The sequence below is a fragment of the Corythoichthys intestinalis genome, chromosome 3 (genome assembly GCF_030265065.1).
Source record: "Corythoichthys intestinalis isolate RoL2023-P3 chromosome 3, ASM3026506v1, whole genome shotgun sequence".
In the NCBI taxonomy this organism is placed as follows: domain Eukaryota; kingdom Metazoa; phylum Chordata; class Actinopteri; order Syngnathiformes; family Syngnathidae; genus Corythoichthys; species Corythoichthys intestinalis.
The window spans coordinates 56421123-56446066 of NC_080397.1; the positions used below are offsets into that span (position 1 = coordinate 56421123).

Consider the following 24944-nt stretch of genomic DNA (forward strand, 5'->3'; position numbering starts at 1 on the left):
ATAATACAAAACACAATGTTTACTCACTTCCTCTTAAGTCCAATGGTCCCACAGCTTGTTTTGGCCAATATCCACGGTGAATGGGAACCTTTTGAAACTTCAAAAAGGCGCACACGCCTCTCCCTCATACAGCAAGATTTTTTTGCAGCCGTTTAGCTGGCGTGATGCGAAAAATGAACGGGTTAATCCACAAAATCAGCTGAATCCTAGTCCTCATACACAACAGTACAGCTGTATAGAGAAGAGGACGCCTTCATCCGTACACGTCACAGCGCCCTCGTCCTCAATGCAAGACCGAAGCCGGAAGTCACTCATTTTCATGGCGCGGGATTAAAAAAACTAAATAAATATAGCGATCGCTTCCACACACATCCAAGCGGCCCATATCATTCAGGAGCATAAAATACCGCGTGTATTATGAAATAAACATGCTTTTTCTTGTCACATGCACTTTAATGGACTTTAACAATTTAGTCATTGCCGTAATTTTCAGCCTATACGGCCACCTGACTATAAGTCGCCACCCACTAAATCTGACACGAAAACAGCATTTGTTCCTTCATAGGCCGCACTATAAGCTGCAGCTGTCCTTACGGTGTTATGGGATATTCACACCAAAAGATATTAACCGATAACATTTTATTTGACAGCGGTGTCATAAGACTTTCATAAGACTGCTCTCAACACTGTTGTCGTCCAACATGCCTCCTAGCATGCATTGCAGCGCTACAGATGTAAATAATAATAATTAAAATTCATTTTCTGTGCTAATTATTTCTTCAGTTTGGTTTAGTTTGCTATGGTATTTGGTAACACTTTATTTGACAGTGGCGCCATAAGACTGTCATAACACTGTCATAATTATGACTTGACACTGTCATAAGCATCAATGAATGTTTATGACTGATGTCATTTAGTGTCATTCGGCAAATTATCTCACTTTTGAATGGATGTAAAAGATCCGAGCTGGACATAAATTGGAGTTAGGGACAAAATTTGCCGATGACACTTAATGACATCTGTCATAAGCATTCATTAATGCCCATGACAGTGTCATGTAGGGCTGTCCCAAACGACTAATTTTCTCCCGATTAGTCAGCCGACTATTTTTACGATTAGTCGACTAATCGAATAATTTTTATTTATTTATTCATTTTTTACTAATTTAATAATGAAATTTTGGTAAAGCTTATTAATTCACAAAAAAACATTTTGGAACACCTACATTCTTTATTAACGTATGAATAAATAACATAAATATCAATAAATAAATCACAAACAATGAGCTCAAATGCTGCTGGCATTAACGGGTGCAAAAAAATGTAAACGGAAACACTGTGACGTTACCTTTTTAACAGGAGTCAAAACAATTCTTACTCTTTTTGCGGTATGTCATTGTCTATATTGTTTTAAATGTTAAAATTGATCGCAATGTCCCAGACAATCATTTTCAGAATACTTTGTGTGAGTTCAGACGCTCTTTCTGGTGTGGATTCCGCATTTTTTTGGGGAGGGGAAAAACTGTTCCAACTTTTTTTTTATTTTAACCTGAAAATAGATAAAGCCGAGGGCACACTGAAATATTATCACGATTATTTTGAATGAAAGGCACACATAGTCATAGTAACAAAAATTAAATATATAGTATTAATTTTACAGTATACTACTATATGTATATACACAATAATACAATAATACTTTATAATATAAAGTAACTAACATTAGTGCAGTCATGGATTACAGTAAGCAGGCCAGTGTTGTGTTTCCATATATATTTTTAATTATGTATGTACAGAATATATATATATTAGGGCTGTCAAAATTATCGCGTTAACGGGCGTTAATTAATTTTTTTAATTAATCACGTTAAAATATTTGACGCAATTAACGCACTAGGCCCGCTCAGACAGATTTAAATGTCAGTACAGTGAAAGGCCAACTTGTTAATTGTGTTTTATGGAGTTTTTCCGCCCTCTGCTGGCGCTTGGGTGTGACTTGCATATGTTATGTGGCGTAATGTCGCCCTCTGCTGGCGATTCAGTGAGGCTGATTATTTGGGTTTCGGCGCGCTTTTCTGACGTGATTATATGTCGACGCGAACTCACACTAATAAACAGTGCTATTCAGACCAGCTAACGTCCGCATCCAGTATTCAGTGGCAGTTCTCATAGCCCATCACACTGTTTGTGTCTAATACATGCATCGCTTGTGAGTTATATTCCTCCTTTGTTTATATTCATGAGCATTAGACAGTTATTGATGATGTGTATTTGAATTTGTTCACATATATGGTGAAATGCAGTTACATTGTTAGATGCTTGTGAGCTAATTGGCTAGTGCTACTGCTCAAATGGACACGTGTGTGTACATTTTATGTTATTTTGTGATTTATGCAAGTTATTGACACATTGCCTTGTTATTTTCAGTTTTACAAAAGTACAAGAAACGTGCTCCTGTCAAAAAGAGATGACTTCAGTAAAGCCCATGCAACTTTGCCACACCGTCTGATTTTTTTTTGGAACTTATGTTCGCTATCTGTCAATTTGTGTACTCACACACATTGAGGACAGAATAGGGCTACTAGTTTATTTTTTGATTGAAAATTTTACAAATTTTATTAAAACGAAAACATTAAGAGGCGTTTTAATATAACATTTCTATAACTTGTACTAATATTCATCTTTTAAGAACAACAAGTCTTTCTATCCATGGATCACTGGAATGTTAATAATGTTAATGCCATCTTGTTGATTTATTGTTATAATAAACAAATACAGTCCTTATGTACCGTATGTTGAATGTATATATCGATCTTGTCTTATCTTTCCATTCCAACAATAATTTACAGAAAAATATGGCATATTTTATAGATGGTTTGAATTGCGATTAATTGCGATTAATTACGATTAATTAATTTTTAAGCTGTAATTAACTCGATTAAAAATTTTAATCGTTTGACAGCCCTAATATATATATATTTCCCCCGCCCCCCCCCCCCCCCCCCCCCCCAAGTGGGACCTTTCATGATCTTAATACATTTAATAATAATAAAATATATAATTACATTATATATATCTATATATATCATTATTATTATTATTTTTATTATTAAATAATGCACGTTGATACGATGCACATAAAGGCAACTTCAATTTTTTAAAAAAATCGTTAGAAAGTTGTATAGACTTACAATCCGCTAGCTTGTCGTTTCTTGTTGTTTTTGAAAATTACACTTGGGTGACGGCGCTTCAAGTGTTCGTTCATAGCCGACGTGCTACCGTGGTATGCAGCTCAGCTCAGCTTAGCATAGAGTACACACAGTAGCACACTTCATATTTTCCTTGAAATAATTTCAGGCCCTGGCTAGTCTGGTCCTCTTTTTTGGCTTTATTCCGCTTTCACCGTGTTACCAATTCTGCCCTTCTTGGCATTTTCAACTGCTCGCCGTAGTGAGGAGATTCACTTGACTCGTTTTCGTCGGTTCGTCCGATTTCCTCCTCAGGAAGGCGGCGGCGTGCATAAAAACACCGAGAGAAGTCGGATGGCTTTTTATGGATACTTTTATTGACCAAAACAAAAACAGCCACTTAACTCCGCGCTACCCGCGCACTTTTCCAACTCTCACCGATCTCGTTCCCTCACTCTCTCTCGCTCGCCCACTTTCTTTCTCTCCGCTCAATCTGACAATGCCGGTCACATTGATAATAACAGCGGCCTCCTTGGGGGTGCCGGTAACAACCACTTGCATCGCCCGCCATTCTAAATTTTATCTGCATGTAATTTTTTTTAACCCGTCATTACCCGTCGACGCATTTACATCATCGATGACGTCAACAACGTCGACTAGTCGGGACAGCTCTAGTGTCATGTCATAATTATGACGGTCTTATGACGCCGCTGTCAAATAAAGTGTTACTTATTAACCTAAATAAATCAAGAAGTAAGCTGCACTGGACTAAAATGATTCAAAATGAGGGGAAAAAGTAATTGCCTATAGCCTGAAAATTACGTTATTTTGGCCAATTAATAAAAACATAATAAACAATTTGTAGGATTAAAAAATAAAAATAAATATAATGCACAACAGAATTACACACTTGTTATGACCATCAATAACACTGAAGATGTTTTTTCGTCCTTGTAAATTTCATTATATTTTAATTTTCCTATTAGTCTTTTGGACGAAAATACTTATTAGTATATTTTAGTCATTTCAAAATGTCTTCGTCTAGCGTTAGTTGACGAAAACTGAGACAAATTTTGTCTCGTTTTAGTTCCCAATTACTAAATGTTTTCGTCTATAAACTTCAAAAGTTTTAGTCCATGACTAAATATATCAATAAAAGGCTTCCAACAATTTCGAATGATTATGACAGACAAGCATATAACGGTAGAGTCTACATAAGGACATCACCATTTTCATGATGATAATACACACTCAGCAGTAAAACAGCACATTATTCACAATTAATTCAACTTACCTGGTCGCCACGAACTGTATGTAAAATGTTTTCCAAGAGTTTAAGACACGGAGTCACACGCTAAATGCTAATGCTAACGCGAACACTATGCTAATGCGAACGCTATGCTAACGCTACAAGTTAGTTTCGTGTGTGATGATCACTCAGACCAGACCTTTAAAGACTTGAGCAATATGGCAAGAAAACAAAACTTACCAAGCAGCACCTGACACGTTTCACAAAAGGAGGCTGGAATAGGCACACACTTGAGCCTGTGTGTGGGGCGAGGTGGTCGGGGGAGGCGCAGCACGTCACATGAGTGACACGACCAAACACTGCTAAATGCGTTCTAACTACACATACAATAAGAAAATATCACACATTGTGAATTTATGGCAGAGACTATGGCAAATTTTCATCTCCTTCTCGCCTCGTCAGACGACAACTGGCATCTATCTCGTTATGTTTTAGTCTCCCAAGATGCGTTTTTAGCTCGTCATCGTCATGGAAAAATTGTTCGTTAACGAAATATTTTCGTTGTCGTCATTGTTGACGAAAACACTGCAGCACCAAACCTTTGAAGGCTAAAGGAACGTGGTATATCTAACCAAGATAAGAAAGCAAAACTTGCCAAGCAGCACCTGACCCAAGTGTTGCGCAACAGCAACCTGGATTGGGCACACACTTACCTGTACTCACCAGCACATGAGTAAGCGCTTGTATGGCGCGGGTGCAACACGTAACATGAGTGACTATCAAACACTGCTAAAATGTCACACATTGTGAACAAATGACGGAAACTATGAGGAATTTTCATCTCATTCTCGTCAGACGACAACTGGCCTCCATCTCGTTATGTTTTAAGCCTGAGTTATTCTACTGCGTTGCGGTGACGGCGAAGCGACTTCGGCGTCAGTGAGCATTCGATAGTTCTGCAGCATTGCTCTGTAATTCACAGGCAAGCCACTTAGAGGGGTGTGGCGTTGTGTTTGTAGGGTTTTGGGGGACTCTTGATGACTTCTAGTTTTCTTCTGGTTACACTGCTATGCTGAAATGCTAACAACGATAAAACGCTTTAATGTGGATCTTCAGCTTGACAAATGTAGATTATACAAATGTTGATGCGCAGGCGACGCAGAAGACTGTTTCGGGGGCGGTCTGTCGGACTGTTGATGCCGTCACATTACGAATTCTAGCCTCAGGTGGAAGCCAGCAAGCTGCGGCGGCTAGCTTCAAACTGGCGTCGAGCACTGTGCCCAGCGTTTAATTCCGAGGTCTGCAAAGAATTGTGGACAGCCCTCCAGCCCGATTTTTTTTTTTTGCCGTGTCCTACAACCAGCCAGTAGGAAGCCAGATTTCTGGCAGCGATGAAACTTCCCAAACTGCGCTGTAAGCCTTGATGGTAAACATTTTATCATAAAGGCACCAAGGCACTCTCAATTAGTGATGATGTATCAAGTGTGTGAACTGTTTAATTGAAAATTAACCATCAAAACAACTCTTTTGACACTAAACCTGTGCTTTATTCTTCATATACTTGAAGTGTGACACGTAAATAAGTCACAGACTCACAGAAGTGCTTGGTGCACCAACCAAAAATATGACACAAAGTGATAAAAAGCTGGCAGTTTTTGGCCGACTGGATCACCGCTTCGTGTGGCCATTCGATTCCGATCACACACACACTTGTCTCGGTGGTTCTTCCATTTTTTTACTCAATCGCTGGCTGACCTCCAGCCCCGTATTTTCAGCAATCTCCTCCTACGAATTGCTTGCCATTTGGCAATCTTCATAATGTCTTGACAGACATTGTAGAAGTTGTCGTACTTGCTCTTCGTTGATACTCTCGTCGGTTTGGTCCATTTTTGCGTGTAGCCAAATAATGTTTGACAATGGAGGTGATTTCGCGCTGAACCGGAAACAACAGTCTGAGCGGATCAATCACACTCCATTTCCAACACGTCACACGCCTTGAAGTCAGAAAATTGTGAAGGAACAAGAGAGGTCACGGCGGAGGGTCTGCCGCAAAAGCATAACTCGGCCGTTAGTCCCCCAAGACACGTTTTTAGCCCGTCATATTAGTCATGAAAAATTGTTCATTGACGAAATGTTTTCGTTATCTTCATCGTTGACGAAAACAACATTGCTGTAAAGGCTAATTTTTCACTGCCATTGATAGTCTCATCCAGGGGTCCCCAAACTTTTTCCTGTAAGGGCCACATAACTTTTCCCTTCTCTGATGAGGGGCCGGAGTCAGTTTGTAACAGAAAAAGTGTGACGATTGCAGGAGCGCCTAAATGTAATAATTGATTGTTTTTCAGAAAGCTACAATCACTTTCTGGATTCTTCACGGAACAAAAGTAAATAAAATAATAAGACGGTGTTTTTTGAAATAAGACTGAAAAAGTGGTGGTTGTCTTATATTCGCGGTCTAGACATTATATCCATTCACGACGCTAGATGGCGCCAGATATCATTGAAGCAGTGTTCTGTCATGACAGATCTCAGCTACTCTCAAGTTTAACCAGTTTGCATTATTTTATTGCAATGTTTTTCCTTATTCAGATTTGTTTCAAGACTACAGTTACACTTTGATGGTTAATGTAGTTATTGCAGTTTTGTTGTTTTATCACAATAGATTGGTTAATTTACATTTCAAAAACCAGAAGCCATTCATTTACGAATGTGATTGCACTTTAGTTTACATATTTAAATGTTTAGACATTAAGATTTGAATGAGGCAAAATAACATGCTTTTTCTCTCAAATATATTGTTATAATCATTTGTTTCAGATGTACTGTCATTATTTTCTTAATAGAAATTGGTGTTCAAAAAGTCTTTTTTCAACTTTAGTCTTGAAAAAGAGGGGGTCGTCTTATAATCAGGGCCGTCTTATATTTGGGTCAATACGGTAATATAATAAGAGCTGTCAAAATTATCGCGTTAACGGGCGTTAATTTTTTTAATTAATCACGTTAAAATATTTGACGCAATTAACGCAGATGACCCGCTCAGACAGATTTAAATGACAGTACAGTGAAACGCTCACTTGTTGTGTTTTATGGAGTTTTGCCGCCCTCTGCTGGCGCTTGGGTGCGACTGATTTTATAGGCTTTAGCACCCATTAGCATTGTGTAAGTAATTATTGACATCAACAATGGCGAGCTACTAGTTTATTTTTTGATTGAAAATTTTACAAATTTTATTAAAACGAAAACATTAAGAGCGGTTTTAATATAAAATTTCTATAACTTGTATGAACATGTATGCATTTATTGGGTGTATGCAGAAATATTACATGTTTTATGTATAATATTTTGTACATATGTAATGGTTACTCATGTATTATTAGTGATGTGTATGTATGCATATATATATATATATATATATATATATATATATATATTATGCGTATATATATATTGGTGTTATTATGATTACTGCAACTATTATTATTATTATTATCAATGTAATCATTATGATTAGTACAGCTGTTGTAGGGAAGTGACTGCATTCCTATGGAATTTTTGGAGTGAAATGGGGGTGGGACTCAAAAGGCTCAGCTTCTTCCCACTCCTTTTCGAGCTACACGTGTATGTGTTGTTATAATTTTTGTTACATTCATCATGACTGTTTAATTTTTATTTTATTGTATTTTATTTTTTCCATACTTGTTGTTTTTTGTTTTTTGTTGTTATTGCTCGAAATAAAAATCAATCAATCAATCAAAACATTTTTCTTTTAAGAACTACAAGTCTTTCTATCCATGGAATGCTTTAACAGAATGTTAATAATGTTAATGCCATCTTGTTGATTTATTGTTATAATAAACAAATACCATCCTTATGTACCGTATGTTGAATGTATATATCCATCTTGTGTCTTATCTTTTCATTCCAACAATAATTTACAGAAAAATATAGCATATTTTATAGATGGTTTGAATTGCGATTAATTACGATTAATTAATTTTTAAGCTGTAATTAACTCGATTAAAAATTTTAATCGTTTGACAGCCCTAAATATAATATTATATAATATAATAATTAATAAATAATAATAACACTTTTAATTAAATAGGTAATAACCAAATAACCCTCTCTTTGTTCTTCACAGAAAAAAGCCAGGAAATAAATAACACTATTAGGGGGGAAAAAAAATGTTCAGGGGGCCGGACCAAATGTGGAGGTGGGCCATATCCGGCCCGCGGGCTGTAGTTTGGGGACCCCTGGTCTAATCCATTTTGACTGGGAGGGCTAATGCCAGCCTCTCCCAGTCAAAATGAATTGGAAGTCTAGCGTGGTCAATGGCGACTAGTTAGCTATTTGTGACTTTGTATCATGTAAACAGTACTGTTTATTTATGAAACATTGTAGGTGTTATGGACTACTTGTCCGCGGAGATTTCTACTTCCAAGCAGAAAAAGTTTAGCCTTGTGACCTTTGTGGACACACCCGGCTTGGTGGATGGGGACATGATTTACCCTTTTAATGTAAACAACGCCATCACGTGGTTGGGTAAGTCCGAAAAGCATCAAGTCGTTATTATACAGTACGTTTGTTGTGACAGACTTTTCTTTTATTATTTAATTTTTGTGCAGGCGAACAGTCCGATCTGATATTTGTATTTTTTGACCCGATGGGTCAGGCCCTTTGCAAGCGCACGCTGAACATTGTGGAGAAACTGAGCGAGAAATGCGGAGATAAGCTATTGTTCTACCTCAGCAAAGCTGACGAAGCCGGCAAAGAAACAGATCGACAGGTATCTCAACAGGCTTTTTACAATCAGGCGATAACGAAGAACAGATTTAACGCCGCTATTTTCTTTTTCTAGAGAGTGATGATGCAGATCGTCCAGGAGTTGTGCCGCCGTCCTGGTCTCAACAAATGTGGTTTTGAGATGCCAACAATATATATTCCAAACCCACAGAAGGTTTGTCGTGTACTCTAATATGCACTGCATTTGAATAACCAAACAGTGACCAACCATACCACAATAGCCACATCACATCAATTGGCATTATCTGCTCAATCAGAGTCTACAATAGTAATAAATATCATGAAAAGTTTTTTTTTTTTTTTAATCTTTATGTGGACATTATATGTGGACATCATATATTGGGTTATGTAGGCCATACTTGTATAACAAATATTGTTAATGTTGTGGATCTCAATTATAGTTATACCGGTAGTTCCCTGGTTACGACATACCCGACTTATGTGATTTCAACATTACGACACCGAAGTCTCATCCGCCGTTTTGTCTCCAGTCGTTTTTTTTTTTTTTTTTTTTTTTCGCATAAAAAGTACCTTATTGTACCTCACAGTATCTTATTTTTTATTTTACTTTATTAATATGACGTGTTCTGTCCTCACTAAACCTGAAGTTGTTCAGTTTTACCGACAGCAAACAAGGCAATAGCTTTTTGAAGCTTTTTACTTCCTTCACTTTGGACAATTTGTAATGCTGTAACACATATATGCACACTTATGTTAAAAATGACATGCATTTTAACAATAAAACACTTGACACAAAACAATTGGTGTTCAAACATCCATTTAGTCTGATCAATATGTAAAATTAGCTGCTCACATTAGCCTAATTTGCCTAAAGTCCACTAGCTTAAATGCTACGAATTAGGGCTGCAGCTATCGAATATTTTAGTAATCGAGTAATCGACTGAAAATTCTATCGATTAATCGAGTAATCGGATAAAACAAATATATTTTTAGGTGAAGAGCAATTATAAATATACATGAGAAAACAAGACATTTCATCTAATTTTGAACCATTTTCAGTCAATCAATGTCTTTATTTTCGATGTATATTGTTGAAAACAGCCAACAATTGCATCTCAGATGGAACTAGAACTAAAAAAAAAGAAAGAAAAAAAAAAAAGACTAATTCACTGCTTTCACTCAAAAAACTTTAGATCTTATTACAAAAAAAATTATATATATCTTACCTAAAAATGCCGTTATGCTTGATAACACACATCACTTAAAAGTTTGGATTTTTTCCCACGTCTTTCAATTGAATTTCTCTTTGTGTCAAGCCATTTTTAAGTTCTAGTTAAGTTTTAAGTTAGTCTAAACTGCAAGTCCTGATAGGATTTTGAGTTTTTGCAGTGTTCAAAATAAATGTGTGATACAGGCTGTATTGGAGCACATTAGCACCAGTGCTACTTGGTGTTTTATCCAGCAATGACTACTGAGCTAAAATTGATAGCTAGCATGATTAAGTTTTTTTTTTACACCCTCTTCACTCCACAATGCTATGTTATGTTAAAGCCTGTATGTAAGACACGTTAGCATCGACAGTGGTCATAATTAATAGAAACCTAGCCCTCCGCAGGGCTAACGTTACTTCAGAACAGTAACGTTAATCTTATTTATTAGCGCTTAGCGCTCTTTATTAGCGCTTAGCGCTGTACTGCTTTAAGATGGCGGCTGTTCACTAAAGCTGCCCAGACGCGGCCGAGTCTGTCATTTAGCATCTAGTTCAACATACATGTGATCTCTATGAGACGCATGAGACGCTACCTGTACCAACGTAGCATCGTGCGGGCTAGTATTTAGCAACGTCGGCGTCGTTTGTGGTGGCTGTCGGCTGCAGTAAGTTTTTTTTTTCCCCCTTCTTCCTCTCCGCACGTGACAGCGCGTTGTCCCGCATTAAAAGTGGTCTGAGCAAAACGTGATGCTTAGAGCAGTCAAAATAAACGATTACTCGAGGTGAATAAAATTACTCGGATCAGTTTTTAAACTCGAGTTACTCGAGTTGCTCGAGTACTCGTTTCAGCTCTACTACGAATGCTAACATATCTACAATTCTCATAGCAAATCACTCACACGTGACTTCACATACTGTAGCTGTAAACGTAATTACAAATGCATACACAAACATATATTAGCTGAAACAACTCACAGGAAGGGAACTTGTAACCCAGACGCTATCGGTATATTATTTGCCATTTAATTTAACTCAGTTTGCACTCGGACTTGTTTGACGCCAGTGCTATTTTCTGTTTGTTTCGAGCGTTGCTTTCACATTGGGAAGCGAAGGTGAATGCCAATTAACATTACAAGAAGGCAGAGAAAGGGTAAACGGCGCAGGCTAGGCAATGCCCCCCGTTAGCTCGCTATTAGCCTGCTAGCTTATTGAGCAGCGTTCATTTTCACCGCTGGGCCGGTGCCACTAATACTTGCCATTTTCTTTGTTGAATTGCCTAAGATTTGGACCTATATTCTTCAGTATTATTGTGTAGCCATTGAGTTATGTTTTTGTAAGCACATAAAGTGGGGAGAACAAGTATTTGATACACTGCCGATTTTGCTGGTTTTCCCACTTGCAAAGCATGTAGAGGTCTGTAATTTGTATCATAAGTTCTCCAACTGTGAGGGACGGAATCTAATATAAAAAAACAGAAAATCACGTGTGAGTTTTAAATAATAAATTTGCATTTAATTGCATGAAATAAGTATTTGATACAGAAACCTTTGTTTGCTAATACAGATACCAAACGTTTCCTGTAGTCCTTGACAAGGTTTGCACACACTGCAGCAGGGATTTTGGCCCACTCTTCCATGCAGATCTTCTCCAGAGCCTTCAGGTTTCGGGGCTGCTGCCGGGCAACTCGGACTTTCAGCTCCCTCCATAGATTTTCTATCGGGTTCAGATCTGGTGACTGGTTAGGCCACTCCAGGACCTTAAGATGCTTCTTACGGAGCCACTCTTTAGTTGCCTTGGCTGTGTGCTTTGGGTGGTTGTCATGCTGGAGGACCCATCTTCAGGGCTCTCACTGAAGGAAGGAGGTTGTCAGCCAAGATCTGGCGATACATAGCCCCATCCATCCTCCCCTCAATACGGTGCAGTCGTCCTGTACCCTTGGTAGAGAAGCAGCCCCAAAAAAATGATGTTTCCTCCTCCATGTTTCACGGTTGGGATGGTGTTCTTGGGGTTGTACTCATCCTTCTTTTTCCTCCAAACACGAAGAGCCGAGTTTGGACCAAAAAGTTCAATTTTGGTGTCATCCGACCACATGACCTTCTCCCATTGCTCCTCTGGATCATCCAGATGGTCAGTGGCAAACTTCAGACGTGTCTGGACATGCACTGGCTTCAGCAGGGGGACCTTGCGTACGCTGTAGGGTTTTAATCCATGACGGCGTAATGTGTTTCCGATGGTTTTCTTCGAGACTGTGGTTCCAGCTCTCTTCAGGTCATTGACCAGGTCCTGCCGTGTAGTTCTGGGCTGATCCCTCACCTTCCTCATGATCAGTGATGCCCCACGAGGTGAGATCTTGCATGGAGCCCCAGAACGAGGCAGATTGACCGTCAACTTGAACTTCTTCCATTTTCTAATAATCGCTCCAACAGTTGTTACCTTCTCACCAAGCTGCTTGCTTATTTTCCTGTAGCCCATCCCAGCCTTGTGCAGGTCTATTATTTTATCCCTGATGTCCTTACACAGCTCTTTGCTCTTGGCCATTGTGGAGAGGTTGGAGTTTGTTAGTTTGAGCATGTGAACAGGTGTCTTTTATACAGGTAACAAGTTCAAACAGGTGCAGTTACTTCCGGTAATGAGTGGAGAACAGGAGGGGTTCTTAAAAAAGAACTAAAAGCTGAAATATTTACTAGTTGGTAATGTATGAAATACTTATTTCATGCAGTTAAATACAAATTTATTTTTAAAAAATTATACAATGTGATTTTCTGGATTTTTGTATTAGATTCCGTCCCTCACAGTTGAAGAGAACTTATGATACAAATTACAGACCTCTACATGGCTTGCAAGTGGGAAAACCAGCAAAATCGGCAGTGTATCAAATACTTGTTGTCCCCACTGTATGTCTCTATTGATTTACTTTATAGCATTATATTACGCTCTGTCATGATTGTATTCTCTAAATGTGTGTTCATAGTTTGACGGTGACAAATGTCAGTTGTAAGAAGAACTATGGTGTGATCTATGTTAATGGAGGGAAGAAGTATCTAATTTTTTAATTTTATTTTAATAATATGACATACATGTTTTTGGATAGTTATTTTAAGATTAAGGGTACTTAAAATGTTAATTCCAACTTGCGCGGAAATTCGGGTGACGACGCCAGCGTAGGAACGCAACTCGTTTGTAAACCGGGGACTACCTGTACTATTATAATATTATTAATCATTGTGCATACAGTATGTGATTTTTAAAAATTAATAAATGCAATTATAAATTAGTTAAATGTTAACTAAATTCATAAAAGTAAATTAAAAAAGTAAATTACTATTTATGCTACGAATAATGCTCTAAAGTTTTTGTTTGTTTTTTAAATAAATGTCATTGCACTTAACTCATTGCCTTCTAATGAGGACTACAGAAGTCAAATTCATTTAAACTAGGACGACTGGCTCTGAAAGCACATCCTGCCCTATAAAGGGCTAGATTTTAGCCTCAGATCTGATCATATCTGAGATTGAAGTTCCAACTGTCCTTGAGATTGAACTGCTATTGATTATAATGGAATGCAATCTATTTCCTGGTGACCGCTGATACCTGGAAAAAGATGATTCATATTTTGCGATAAGGTTAGCACACGAGGGGTTGTAAGCTACAGCTACTCATCCGCCACCTTTGACAGTGACCATGATGTATCGCAGCTAACTGATTTACAGCCATGTAGATCCCATGAGTCTTACCTCTCAAATCCAAACCAGAAATTTAATGACCATATTCTGCTTTTGTTCCTCAATCACACGCAAATGAACACTAAATTGATGCACTCACCATTTTTTAAATTTTTTTTGGGTCTCACTTAGCCAAGCCGCTGCGTGAACCAGATTGATGGCGTGTGTCAAACCATCGAAAAGACCATCAACCAAGCTGTGCAAAGGACTTTGGACCAGTTGGAAAAAGACTGTGATTTAATTTGCTCCACCATCAGCAATAGGTTACAACAGGACAGGTAAAACAGCAAATTGTAGCGGAGTTTTGTTCTCTCAGATCTCCTTTAGTTAAATTTGCATTTGCACACATGATATTCAGTCTATCCCCTTTTTGTACACCTGCAGAACTGATGCCACTTACAACAAAAGTGTGCGCCTCAACTCATTTGTATGCGGTGCATTGGGAGTCGTCCTTCCTCTACTCTTCATCCTTAGTTTTATCCTAAGCACCTTCTCCAAAGAACAGTTGAGTGAGCTGATGGGAGAAGGCGCGGCACAAACCCTTTCTGTTTGCACTGTGAGTCCCGGACCTCATATTCTCAGAGTTTTGTAACTTGGAAATTCTGTAAGTAGAGACGTGTTTTCCATTTAAATGCCCTAATCCGTTCTAAGCCCCCCAAAACTCAGACATAAATATTTTATAATGAATACAAATGCATTAAAACATCTAACAAATACATGTTACAACTAGAAACTGCAATTTCTGGAGAAATTACGATAGGGCTTTGCTGTGGTAGATACAGATCTATCAGTTCCTGTTGATTTGGGACATTTCGGGGACATTTTATGTTGATATGGGGTCACTTCCTGTTGATTTGGAGACATTTGGGGACACGTCCTGTTGATATCAGGTTATTTGAGGACATTACGGGAACAAGTTCCGTTACATTTTTGTCAATGGCATCGACTTGGGTGCCATTGGGAATGTCAATGTGTTGTAATGGTAGGTTTTTGATCAAAAATCACAACCACACAGGTTTTTCTGCCATTGAAAATTAATTGGAAATTTGGACGTACATGGCCTTCAATGGCATGGACGTGCATGGCTGTCAATGGCAACGACTTACTTGGGCGCCAGTTGAATGTCAATGGGTTGTAATGGTAGGTTTTTGATTAAAAATCACGACAGCAACACAGGTTTTTCTGCCACTGAAAATGATTGAGAAATTTGGACGTACATGGCAGGCAATGGGATGGACATGCATGGCTGTCAATGGCAACGACTTATTTGGGCGCCAGTTGAATGTCAATGGGTTGTAATGGTAGGTTTTTGATTTAAAAAAAAAAAATCACAACCACACAGGTTTTTCTGCCATTGAAAATGTATGGGAAATTTGGACGTACATGGCTGTCAATGGCATGGACATGCATGGCTGTCAATGGCATCGACTTACTTGGGCACCAGTTGAATGTCAATGGGTTGTAATGGTAGGTTTTTGATTAAAAATCACAACCACACAGGTTTTTCTGCCATTGAAAATGAATGGGAAATTTGGACGTACATGGCCGTCAATGGCATGGACATGCATGGCTGTCAATGGCATCGACTTACTTGGGCACCAGTTGAATGTCAATGGGTTGTAATGGTAGGTTTTTGATTAAAAATCACAACCACACAGGTTTTTCTGCCATTGAAAATGAATGGGAAATTTGGACATACATGGCCGTCAATGGCATGGACATGCATGGCTGTCAGTGGCATCGACTTACTTAAGCGCCAGTTGAATGTCAATGGGCTGTAACGGTAGGTTTTTGATAAAAAATCATAGCTACACAGGTTTTTCTCCCACTGAAAATGAAAGGGAAATTTGGACGTACATGGCTGTCAATTGCATACCATTAGAAATTAATGAAAAGGTTTTTTACGAATTTTGGGGCAAATGAATGTTTTTGCCAAATTCTGTGCACAATTTTAATGCTCCTTATCATCCTGGAGTTTTTTGTGTAAATTATGTGATTTGGTAGGATTAGATACATTTTGAAATTTTCAAAAAACCCGCATTTACGGTCGAACGGAAAATGTTGAGGGGTCATTCGAAAATTTCCATGAATCGTGCAAAAATTCCGGTCATTTCGATATTTGAAAGGTGCTGATCAGTCGAACGTACGGCACGCCGAAAAAACATAGAGAGTAAGATGTTGAAATTAATAAAGTTGGGCAATTTACTATTACTTTGCAAGACAATGCCCAATCCAATTAGATTATTGCACAATAAACATAAAATCAGAGTTTTGGATCATGTAAAAAAAAAAACAAAGTAAAAAAATAAAAGTTAATACATTCACGTTAAAGCTGTCGTAGAGCAGGGTGGTAAACCGAAAATTTACCGTCACCAAAATTCTTCACAATGACCGACGTAATTTTGACCATGTCGGTAAATTCAGTAATTTAATAAAACAAGAAAATATAGTCTTTTCATCCTGCTTTGACGCTTTGTTGTTCGGCTATGTTCATTCCCCTTTAAGAAAGCAGACCGTGTGCTTACGTATGGAGTCACGTGGTTTTCAGGAAGCCAAACAAACAGAAGCCCGGTAGGCTAACGCTAGCAGCTAACGCCACAAGTGAATGGGATGGAGTCGGGCTTAAGTTAGCTTCGCCAAACTTTCACCCGACATTAAGTAAACTCTTAGCGGGTTCCAGACGGACTTTCACCCGCTGTCCTCCCTGGTTCTCACGATATCAGGAGAGGATGCTTTCAGTGCTATGTTCTGGTAGCCAAGCCACAGGCTAACGCTAGCGGCTAACAGCGGCTACAAATGAACGTGAAAGAGTCGGATAGCGGCTCTAACCTTGTCGAAACGGCTGAAATTAATGAGTGGACTGGGAACGGACTTCATGTAGCAATCATCATGTCGCGTTATTTGGCATCTCTGTGTGATTTCTCTGGAAGGTTTCATGATGGTAAAGCACTCAGCATAAAGTACAATCCAATAGTGAAGCCTATATATAATACGACAGTTTAATGGCCACAGCTATTTCTCTGTATGTGTTTGCTTTATTCTGCCATAATAAAACCTTAAATGTTTCATTGGCATCAGAGCAATACAGCTTTAATCTGGTTGTGTCTGTGTAGGGGGGGTGCATGTATTTAAAAATGTTTCGGGGGAAAAAAAAAAAAAACCTGAAACCTTGACGTAAACACTTGTTTTGAATAATTATTTCACAGCAGCCATTACCAATAACTTGTCTGAAGTGTACTGTTAAAGCTGCAAGTCATTTGGGTTAGAATAACATGTTTGCACAGTCGTCATGTTGATTTTTATAATGTTGTACATTTTTCTAGTCATACAAGCTGTTATAAATTTTCACACTAGAATTCTTATTGTTTACAAGATTTTAAAAAAATACTTAATGTTTAGATTGCATTTGCAATTTTTAAATTGGAAGCTGGTTAAATAAATTTAATGAGAAACGGTTAATTTGTATTCCATGCATTGATTCAAATTATATAACAGTCCGCTTGGGCGAATTTATCGTCATTTATCGTTATCGAGGTAAATCTGCTCAATTTATCGTGATGCGTACTTAAGGCCATATCGCCCAGCCCTAAGCTGTCGTAACACAAAGGGCGAATGAAGAGGACGCTGGGACACGCGCATACACATACAGTAGCGGTCCAATCTAGCCAATTGGATGCCCGGAATGCTAGGTCATAGCCAATGGCAGAGCAGCTATAAGTATGTGACGTTCTGTAAACTCTGGGAGCTGCGAGTACCAGTCATATTGTATTTTTGCCTTTCGTATCCTGAAATTTTCCCGTTGAGGTATGAAAATTCTGCATGTAGAGACGTTCATAAGTAGAGGTTGTTAACAAATTCACTGGCATTGCAACTTGGCATTGCACATGTAAACATTTCTACATCTATATTTCTCTTCTATATTCACCCTGCAGGGAATAGTAATGTACTTATGGGATTGGATACCAGAAGATGGACAAGTTGTCTTCATAATGCTTTTTGGAGCCTTTTGCTACCTCCTTCTTTTTCTAGCGAAATATTTTTCTGGGTAAGTCTTCAACACAAACTTTGACATGCTAACATGCTTTTAAAATAATTACATAAGTATTTCATTTTTTTTACAAAAAAAATCCAAATTCATTTAATGATTAATTGTTTGAGTTTCCTGAAAAGTCAAAGAAAAATGACTCGGGCGAATATTTTAAGAAGGCCCCGATGTATAACAATTAGAGAAATAATAGAACAACTAAATGCATTATTGGGGTTGTATGATGTCAAAACACTTTTAGAGAGTCGATGTTTAGTTGTAAACACGAGTAGTTGACGAGCTTGTCTGTACAACCCCTTTTTTTTGCAGCGTCATCACATACACAATTCTTTGTCTCATTCTTTAGTCATAGATACAAGACTTTAACAAAAAAAGAGAAGAGGACGATGACGGAATACAGTGATTATATCTTGGATATTGTCAAAACCAAGAAGGTAAGAATTTTCCCACTTTAGCTATTTGTTAAAAGTGCTGCAACGATTAATCGATTAACTCGAGTAATTTGATAAGAAAAAAGTTTTGAATCAAATTTTGCTGCTTCGAGGATTCGTTTAATTTATGGCTGCAGCTATCGATTATTTTAGTAGGCGATTAATCAATGAATTAGTTCGAATAATCAAGTAATCGGATAAGGAACTTTAAAAATTAAAATACCTGAGCCTCAAACGGTATAAAAAAATAATAAATAAAGATCTTAGTACAACAAAAGAACAATTGGCTGACTTACATAGCAAACGTCCGCTAGCTTAAATGCTATAAAATGCTAAAGGTTTTTTTTTTTGACAATGCTCTTAACAAATGGTTCAGACTCATATTCCCACAAAAACAGCTAAATATACCTATAAACTAAATTATGACTGCATTAAAAAACATTAGCTCAAACAAAAACTTGGCTTACGTTGGTCTGAACAGGGAGCAGTTGGATTCAGCCATGTGAAATGAGGCAGACCAGAGGGCAGTGTATCCACCCTTATCAATAAAACTAAATGTGAACACTTTCAAAATAAACCATTACAATGCCACATTAAACGAATACTCGAAGCAACAAAATTTAATTGGAATATTTTTTTCTAATCGAATACTCAAGTTAATCGATTAATCGTTGCAGCACTAGTTTAATTAGAGTGATGTTGTAATGGTTTGTTCTGAAAGTGTTGCGCTTAGTTTTATCGGTTTTGGTGGATACACTGCCCTTTCGTGACAACAGTGAATATGCCACAACTCGTCTAACTTGGCTGAATCCAGCTGCTCTCATTTAAAGGGAACCACGGATAAAAAGACATGTAGTTCTTAAAGTGATCCTCGATCTTTATGACAAGTAATTCTTAAAAGATAAATATTAGAATGAGTTATAATAATTTGATATTAAAACCCCACTTAATGTTTTCGTTTTAATAAACTTTCTAAAATTATTTTAAGTGATAGGTCGCCATTCTCGTTACGTCGTAGTGCGTGACATCACCGGGCCGAACTTCCAGCGTGTCACTCTTAGCTACCCCAACATGTCGTTGGTTCTGCCCTTCCTTTTTGAACCAGATCGGAAAAGTGAAGAGCAGGACAGCACTGTCGGTCGTTCACAAGACGAGCATCAAAGGCAAAATGAAAACAGGAAATATAGTACCTTATACAGTGGGGAGAACAAGTATTTGATACACTGCCGATTTTGCTGGTTTTCCCACTTGCAAAGCATGTAGAGGCCTGTAATTTGTATCATAAGTTCTCTTCAACTTTGAGGGACGGAATCTAATACAAAAAAAACAGAAAATCATGGTGTGTGATTTTTAAATAATAAATTTGCATTTAATTGCATGAAATAAGTATTTGATACATCACAAAAATCGAACTTAATATCTGGTTCAGAAACCTTTGTTTGCTATTACAGATACCAAACGTTTCCTGTAGTCCTTTAGGGCTGCAGCTATCGAATATTTTAGTAATCGAGTAATCGACTGAAAATTCTATCGATTAATCGAGTGATCGGATAAAACAAATATATTTTTAGGTGAAGAGCAGTTATAAATATACATGAAAATTTGGAAAACCTTTGAATATTAAATATTATAATATATATAATATATAATAATATATAATATATATAATATAATAATATAAATAATATAATATTTGAATATTAAAATTAAAACAGACCATTTGCTGAATTGAAATTTATATTTATATCTTAAAATGACTTGTTATAACTTGGCTTTGAGTAGATTTTATTGCGGCTAGCCTTCAAATACTGCTTTAGATTAGTCGTATTTTTCCCATGGAATTTGTGGCCACAATTTTTGCCAACGCCTTCAACTGCGACGATGTTATGCTATTCTTCATGACAAAAAAGGGTCACTAACGAAATATTTCCGTTCACAGAAACATCACTGTGGAAGTCAATTTCGGCCCCATCTGTTTAAAATATTGTTTTAAATGTATCCATTTTGTAAGTTTTGATCTAAATCAATGTCTCACTTACTCTACAGGGTAAATTGTATGAATGGTACCTCCAGCAATGTGCTGCAGAATACGACCTTTGACCCTTGGTAAGATGGATGGAGTTCACACATGTACGTATATCAGCACAGTGCCAAAAGGTCAGAGGTCTGGACAAAAGATGCTCTGTAGTCTATTATGCAACACTGTGAAGTTTTTGAATATGCGGACAATCATTTAGAAAATTGTGCGGCTCAGAGTCCTGTGGTGTTTTATATACAGTGGTACCTCCACATACGAATTTAATTTGTTACAGGATCTGGTTTGTAAGTCGAAATGGTCGCATGTGCAACGGGATTTTCTCATAAGTATACATAATTTCATTAATTTGTTCCACAGCCCAAAAACCTACGCTCAATATTCAATAAATACTGCAGGTACAATGACTAATAGCAGTTATAAATACAAATCAGAATAATAATAATAAATGGAAATTTAAACACATGCACACCACTCTTATATTTTTCTATCATCTCCTTAATTTCAATGGTAAGCGTCACCTTTTTCCTTTTTTCACCGACTGCACTAACCTTCTTGGGACCCATATTGATTTCTCTCACAAGAAAATCCGCTGTGCGTCCATCTCGCGGGAAAACAGTGAACAGTCCCCGGGTTACGACGTAATCGACTTGCATTATTTCGACTTTACGACGCCGGAGTCTCGTCCGCCATTTTGTCTCCAGTCGTTTTTTTTTAGTCTTGGAAACAGTACCTAATTGCAGTGTTTTGTGCGGCGAAACGTCCTACTTAGTGCTCAGCGCGCTTGCGCAAACATTCGCACGCATGCGCACATCGGTTAAAGGCGGCAAGTACTCACTATTTTTGTTTTTATTTAATTTTTTTATTACCTTTTCATTCCCTCAAAAATACTTTTTGCATGTATTACTCTTTCATACTTTAAACCTTTTTTTTTTTTTTTTTTTTTTTTTTTTTGTGGTAGCTTTAAAGAAGTTGACCACATTAATCACATAGCGTATTTAAACCGTCCTTATTTGATATAACTACTTTTAAGTATTTTCTTAAGTCATTTTTTTAGTACGTCCTGCCTGTATGCATCTAAACAAAACAAGTTTGGAAGCGCACGGCAGTACTTTGTGTGTCAAATTCGCCTCTTACTGGACGTTACGCCGATGTAGCACATTTTGGCAGAACGCTGAAACATATTTCCTTCTCACCCTTTTAACCCCTGACCCATTTTCATGCCTGGATCAATATGTAAATTTAGTAGATTAGATTAGCCTAATTTGCCTAACAAAAGTCCGCTATCTTAAATGCTGCAAATGCTAACGTATTTACAATCCTCAGAGCAAATCGCTCACACATAACTCCACAAGCTATAGCTCTAAACTTATTTACAAATGCATACCAAACATATATTAGCGTAAACAACTTACTAGCCTGTCGCAATAACAAATTTTAGTAGGCAGTATATTGTCTCATAAATTATTGCCAATTTTTAAAACCAATTCAACCACTAATATAGTGACAATACATCCTAATCAATCACCTATTCAAATGCAGTATTTTGTTATTCTTAAATAAAACACAAACTATATTAAAAATGATAACTATTTAAATAACTATTTAAAAAACATACACAATGTTTAACGAGTCATTTGAAAGCTAGCTAAGTGTAGAATATGAAATAGGTGAGAAACCCAATGTCATTTTTGTTCTCTGCCCATTAGTGCCCATCAAAAGTGTTAGCTTGATCCAAAATGGTTTTCATCTTGTCCTGCAAAGTGCACGTGAGCAAATTTGAAGCCAAATTGCCAAATTAATTGGCAATACGAATTTTCATAATGGGTGTCATTTTAAAGCTATTCTAGTGTACAATCTGAAATATGTGAGATTAACTCCAAAAATGTACATTCGACATGTTGAACATGATGTGATATATTTTGAAATGTTCGCTGAGCTGCTAACCGTAAGCTTTACACTCAGAGGGAAAAAAGTGCACTTTTCATAATGCAACTGGTGTCAATAATAGATTTTTTTTGGCATTGTTTGCAAATGCTTTTCATGTTTGAAGAGTCACCTTTAACCGGAATTTTGCGTTTTGGAGAAAACTGCCAATGTTTATAGCGGGCCAAGGTGGATAGTACATTGTCTTTTTTTTTACATTAGCCTCAATGTAGCAATGCTAACGTTTTACATTGTTTGATATAGATGTGTTTCCTTCTTTTGTATGTCTGAACTTTAATTCTACGGTGTCTTGATGACAAATAAACATCTGTGAAAGGAACTGGAGTCTAATGCAACCAACACGCATGTATGCTGAGTGCATGCAGCACACGCAAACACACGTGGCTATAAATCGCAGCCGGGAAAATGACCGCCCTCATTTTTATTTACCGTGCACTGAATTGATTTATAGCGTATCGCGACAGGCTTCCAATTTACAGCCTTGTGTGGGTCAAACCAGAGCGCAGCTGTCCTTTATCCTATCAAATGAGTCTGCACCTCAGTCATACAAGGTGACATTCCACCCAGACCCAATGCTGCCACCAGGGAGCAGTGTATCATCCATCATTAAACCATATACAATACTTTTCGACTTTTTGGATAATTATTTTAAGATTTAGGGGTACTTAACGAGTTAATTCCGATTTACAAAATTCGGGTCACGTCGCCAGCGTAGGAGTTTGTCCGTAACCCGGGGACTTACCTGTGTTACGAGCATGTCGTCATATGTCGAGACAAATGACGAGTCAAATTTTACATCGGATGTCGATGCGATCGTACGTCAAGGTACCACTGTATTAGAAAGTGCCTTTGTTATTTAATATAGCCCAGAGATTGTTTGTAGCCATTTCATAAAATGAAAAAAAAAAAGTGAATTCATTAGTTTTGCAGTGTATAGATGATAAATGTTGCTGGTTTACAAATGTGTTTGTACTAGGTTTATTGCAAGCTTTATTTTGCTTTACTGGAAGCAAATATGTGTTTTTAAACCTCACTATACTGTCCCTCATATGTTTTCTTTGGGCATTATTGTTTTTATACCAATAGCACTCCTGCCGTTTTTAGCTCTGACCATAAACTATACAATGTATATGTGACAACAATTTTTACATGATCTAATAAGCTCAAATTCAAGAGCGGTATTTTTGTATTCTCTTATGTACAGACAGTACTAGACATGTACTATGTGAATGTGTTTATGGTGCAGGTCTGTATTTGGATTGGGGTTAGGTTTAGCTTAGTTAGGGTCGTTAATTTTCTTCATATTACATTACATATTTTTAGACATTTTCAAACTGAAAATAATTTCAAGTCATGACTGCACTAAAAATGGTAGAGCAATAAAGTGTTAATCAATAGTTTACAACTGCTATCTTGTCTTAAATATTCTTGTAAATGTTGTTATATGCCACAAATAACTTCTAAGTTATGTACTGTGGTGTCAATTTTTCAATATTTCAACAGCATTACATAAAAGGTTAAGATCCTACAAAGCCCCTAAAGACACATCGACAGAAATAAAATAAACTATCTGGTAAACGTTAGCATTATATAGTATTTAAGCTAGCGGACTTTTTCTATGCAAGTTAGCCAATTAAGCCTTTGTAAGATTCTCATTTATTATACAGTGCCTTGCAAAAGTATTCGGCCCCCTTGAACCTTGCAAACTTTCGCCACATTTCAGGCTTCAAACATAAAGATATAAAATTTTAATTTTTTGTCAAGAATCAACAACAAGTGGGACACAATTGTGAAGTGGAACAAAATTTATTGGATAATTTAAACTTTTTTAACAAATAAAAAACTGAAAAGTGGGGCGTGCAATATTATTCGGCCCCCTTGCGTTAATACTTTGTAGCGCCACCTTTTGGTCCAATTACAGCTGCAAGTCGCTTGGGGTATGTTTCTATCAGTTTTGCACATCGAGAGACTGACATTCTTGCCCATTCTTCCTTGCAAAACAGCTCGAGCTCAGTGAGGTTGGATGGAGAGTGTTTGTGAACAGCAGTCTTCAGCTCTTTCCACAGATTCTCGATTGGATTCAGGTCTGGACTTTGACTTGGCCATTCTAACACCTGGATACGTTTATTTTTGAACCATTCCATTGTAGATTTGGCTTTATGTTTTGGATCATTGTCCTGTTGGAAGATAAATCTCCGTCCCAGTCTCAGGTCTTGTGCAGATACCAACAGGTTTTCTTCCAGAATGTTCCTGTATTTGGCTGCATCCATCTTCCCGTCAATTTTAACCATCTTCCCTGTCCCTGCTGAAGAAAAGCAGGCCCAAACCATGATGCTGCCACCACCATGTTTGAC

The 24944-nt window shown here is 37.5% G+C and overlaps 1 protein-coding gene across 1 annotated transcript in view; it reads left to right on the forward strand.

The window, feature by feature from the left end:
- The window catches only part of LOC130913753 (uncharacterized), a 43407-nt gene extending 19103 nt beyond the window's left edge, over positions 1 to 24304 (forward strand). Inside the window, exons 5-12 of the mRNA XM_057832584.1 lie at positions 8838 to 8978; positions 9062 to 9222; positions 9295 to 9393; positions 14265 to 14410; positions 14517 to 14688; positions 18065 to 18177; positions 18524 to 18611; positions 20655 to 24304. Of these exons, the coding sequence (XP_057688567.1) occupies positions 8838 to 8978; positions 9062 to 9222; positions 9295 to 9393; positions 14265 to 14410; positions 14517 to 14688; positions 18065 to 18177; positions 18524 to 18611; positions 20655 to 20708 (974 nt within the window). The 3' untranslated portion in view covers positions 20709 to 24304. The remainder of the gene's footprint in view (positions 1 to 8837; positions 8979 to 9061; positions 9223 to 9294; positions 9394 to 14264; positions 14411 to 14516; positions 14689 to 18064; positions 18178 to 18523; positions 18612 to 20654) is intronic.
- The last annotated feature ends 640 nt before the right edge of the window (positions 24305 to 24944 follow it).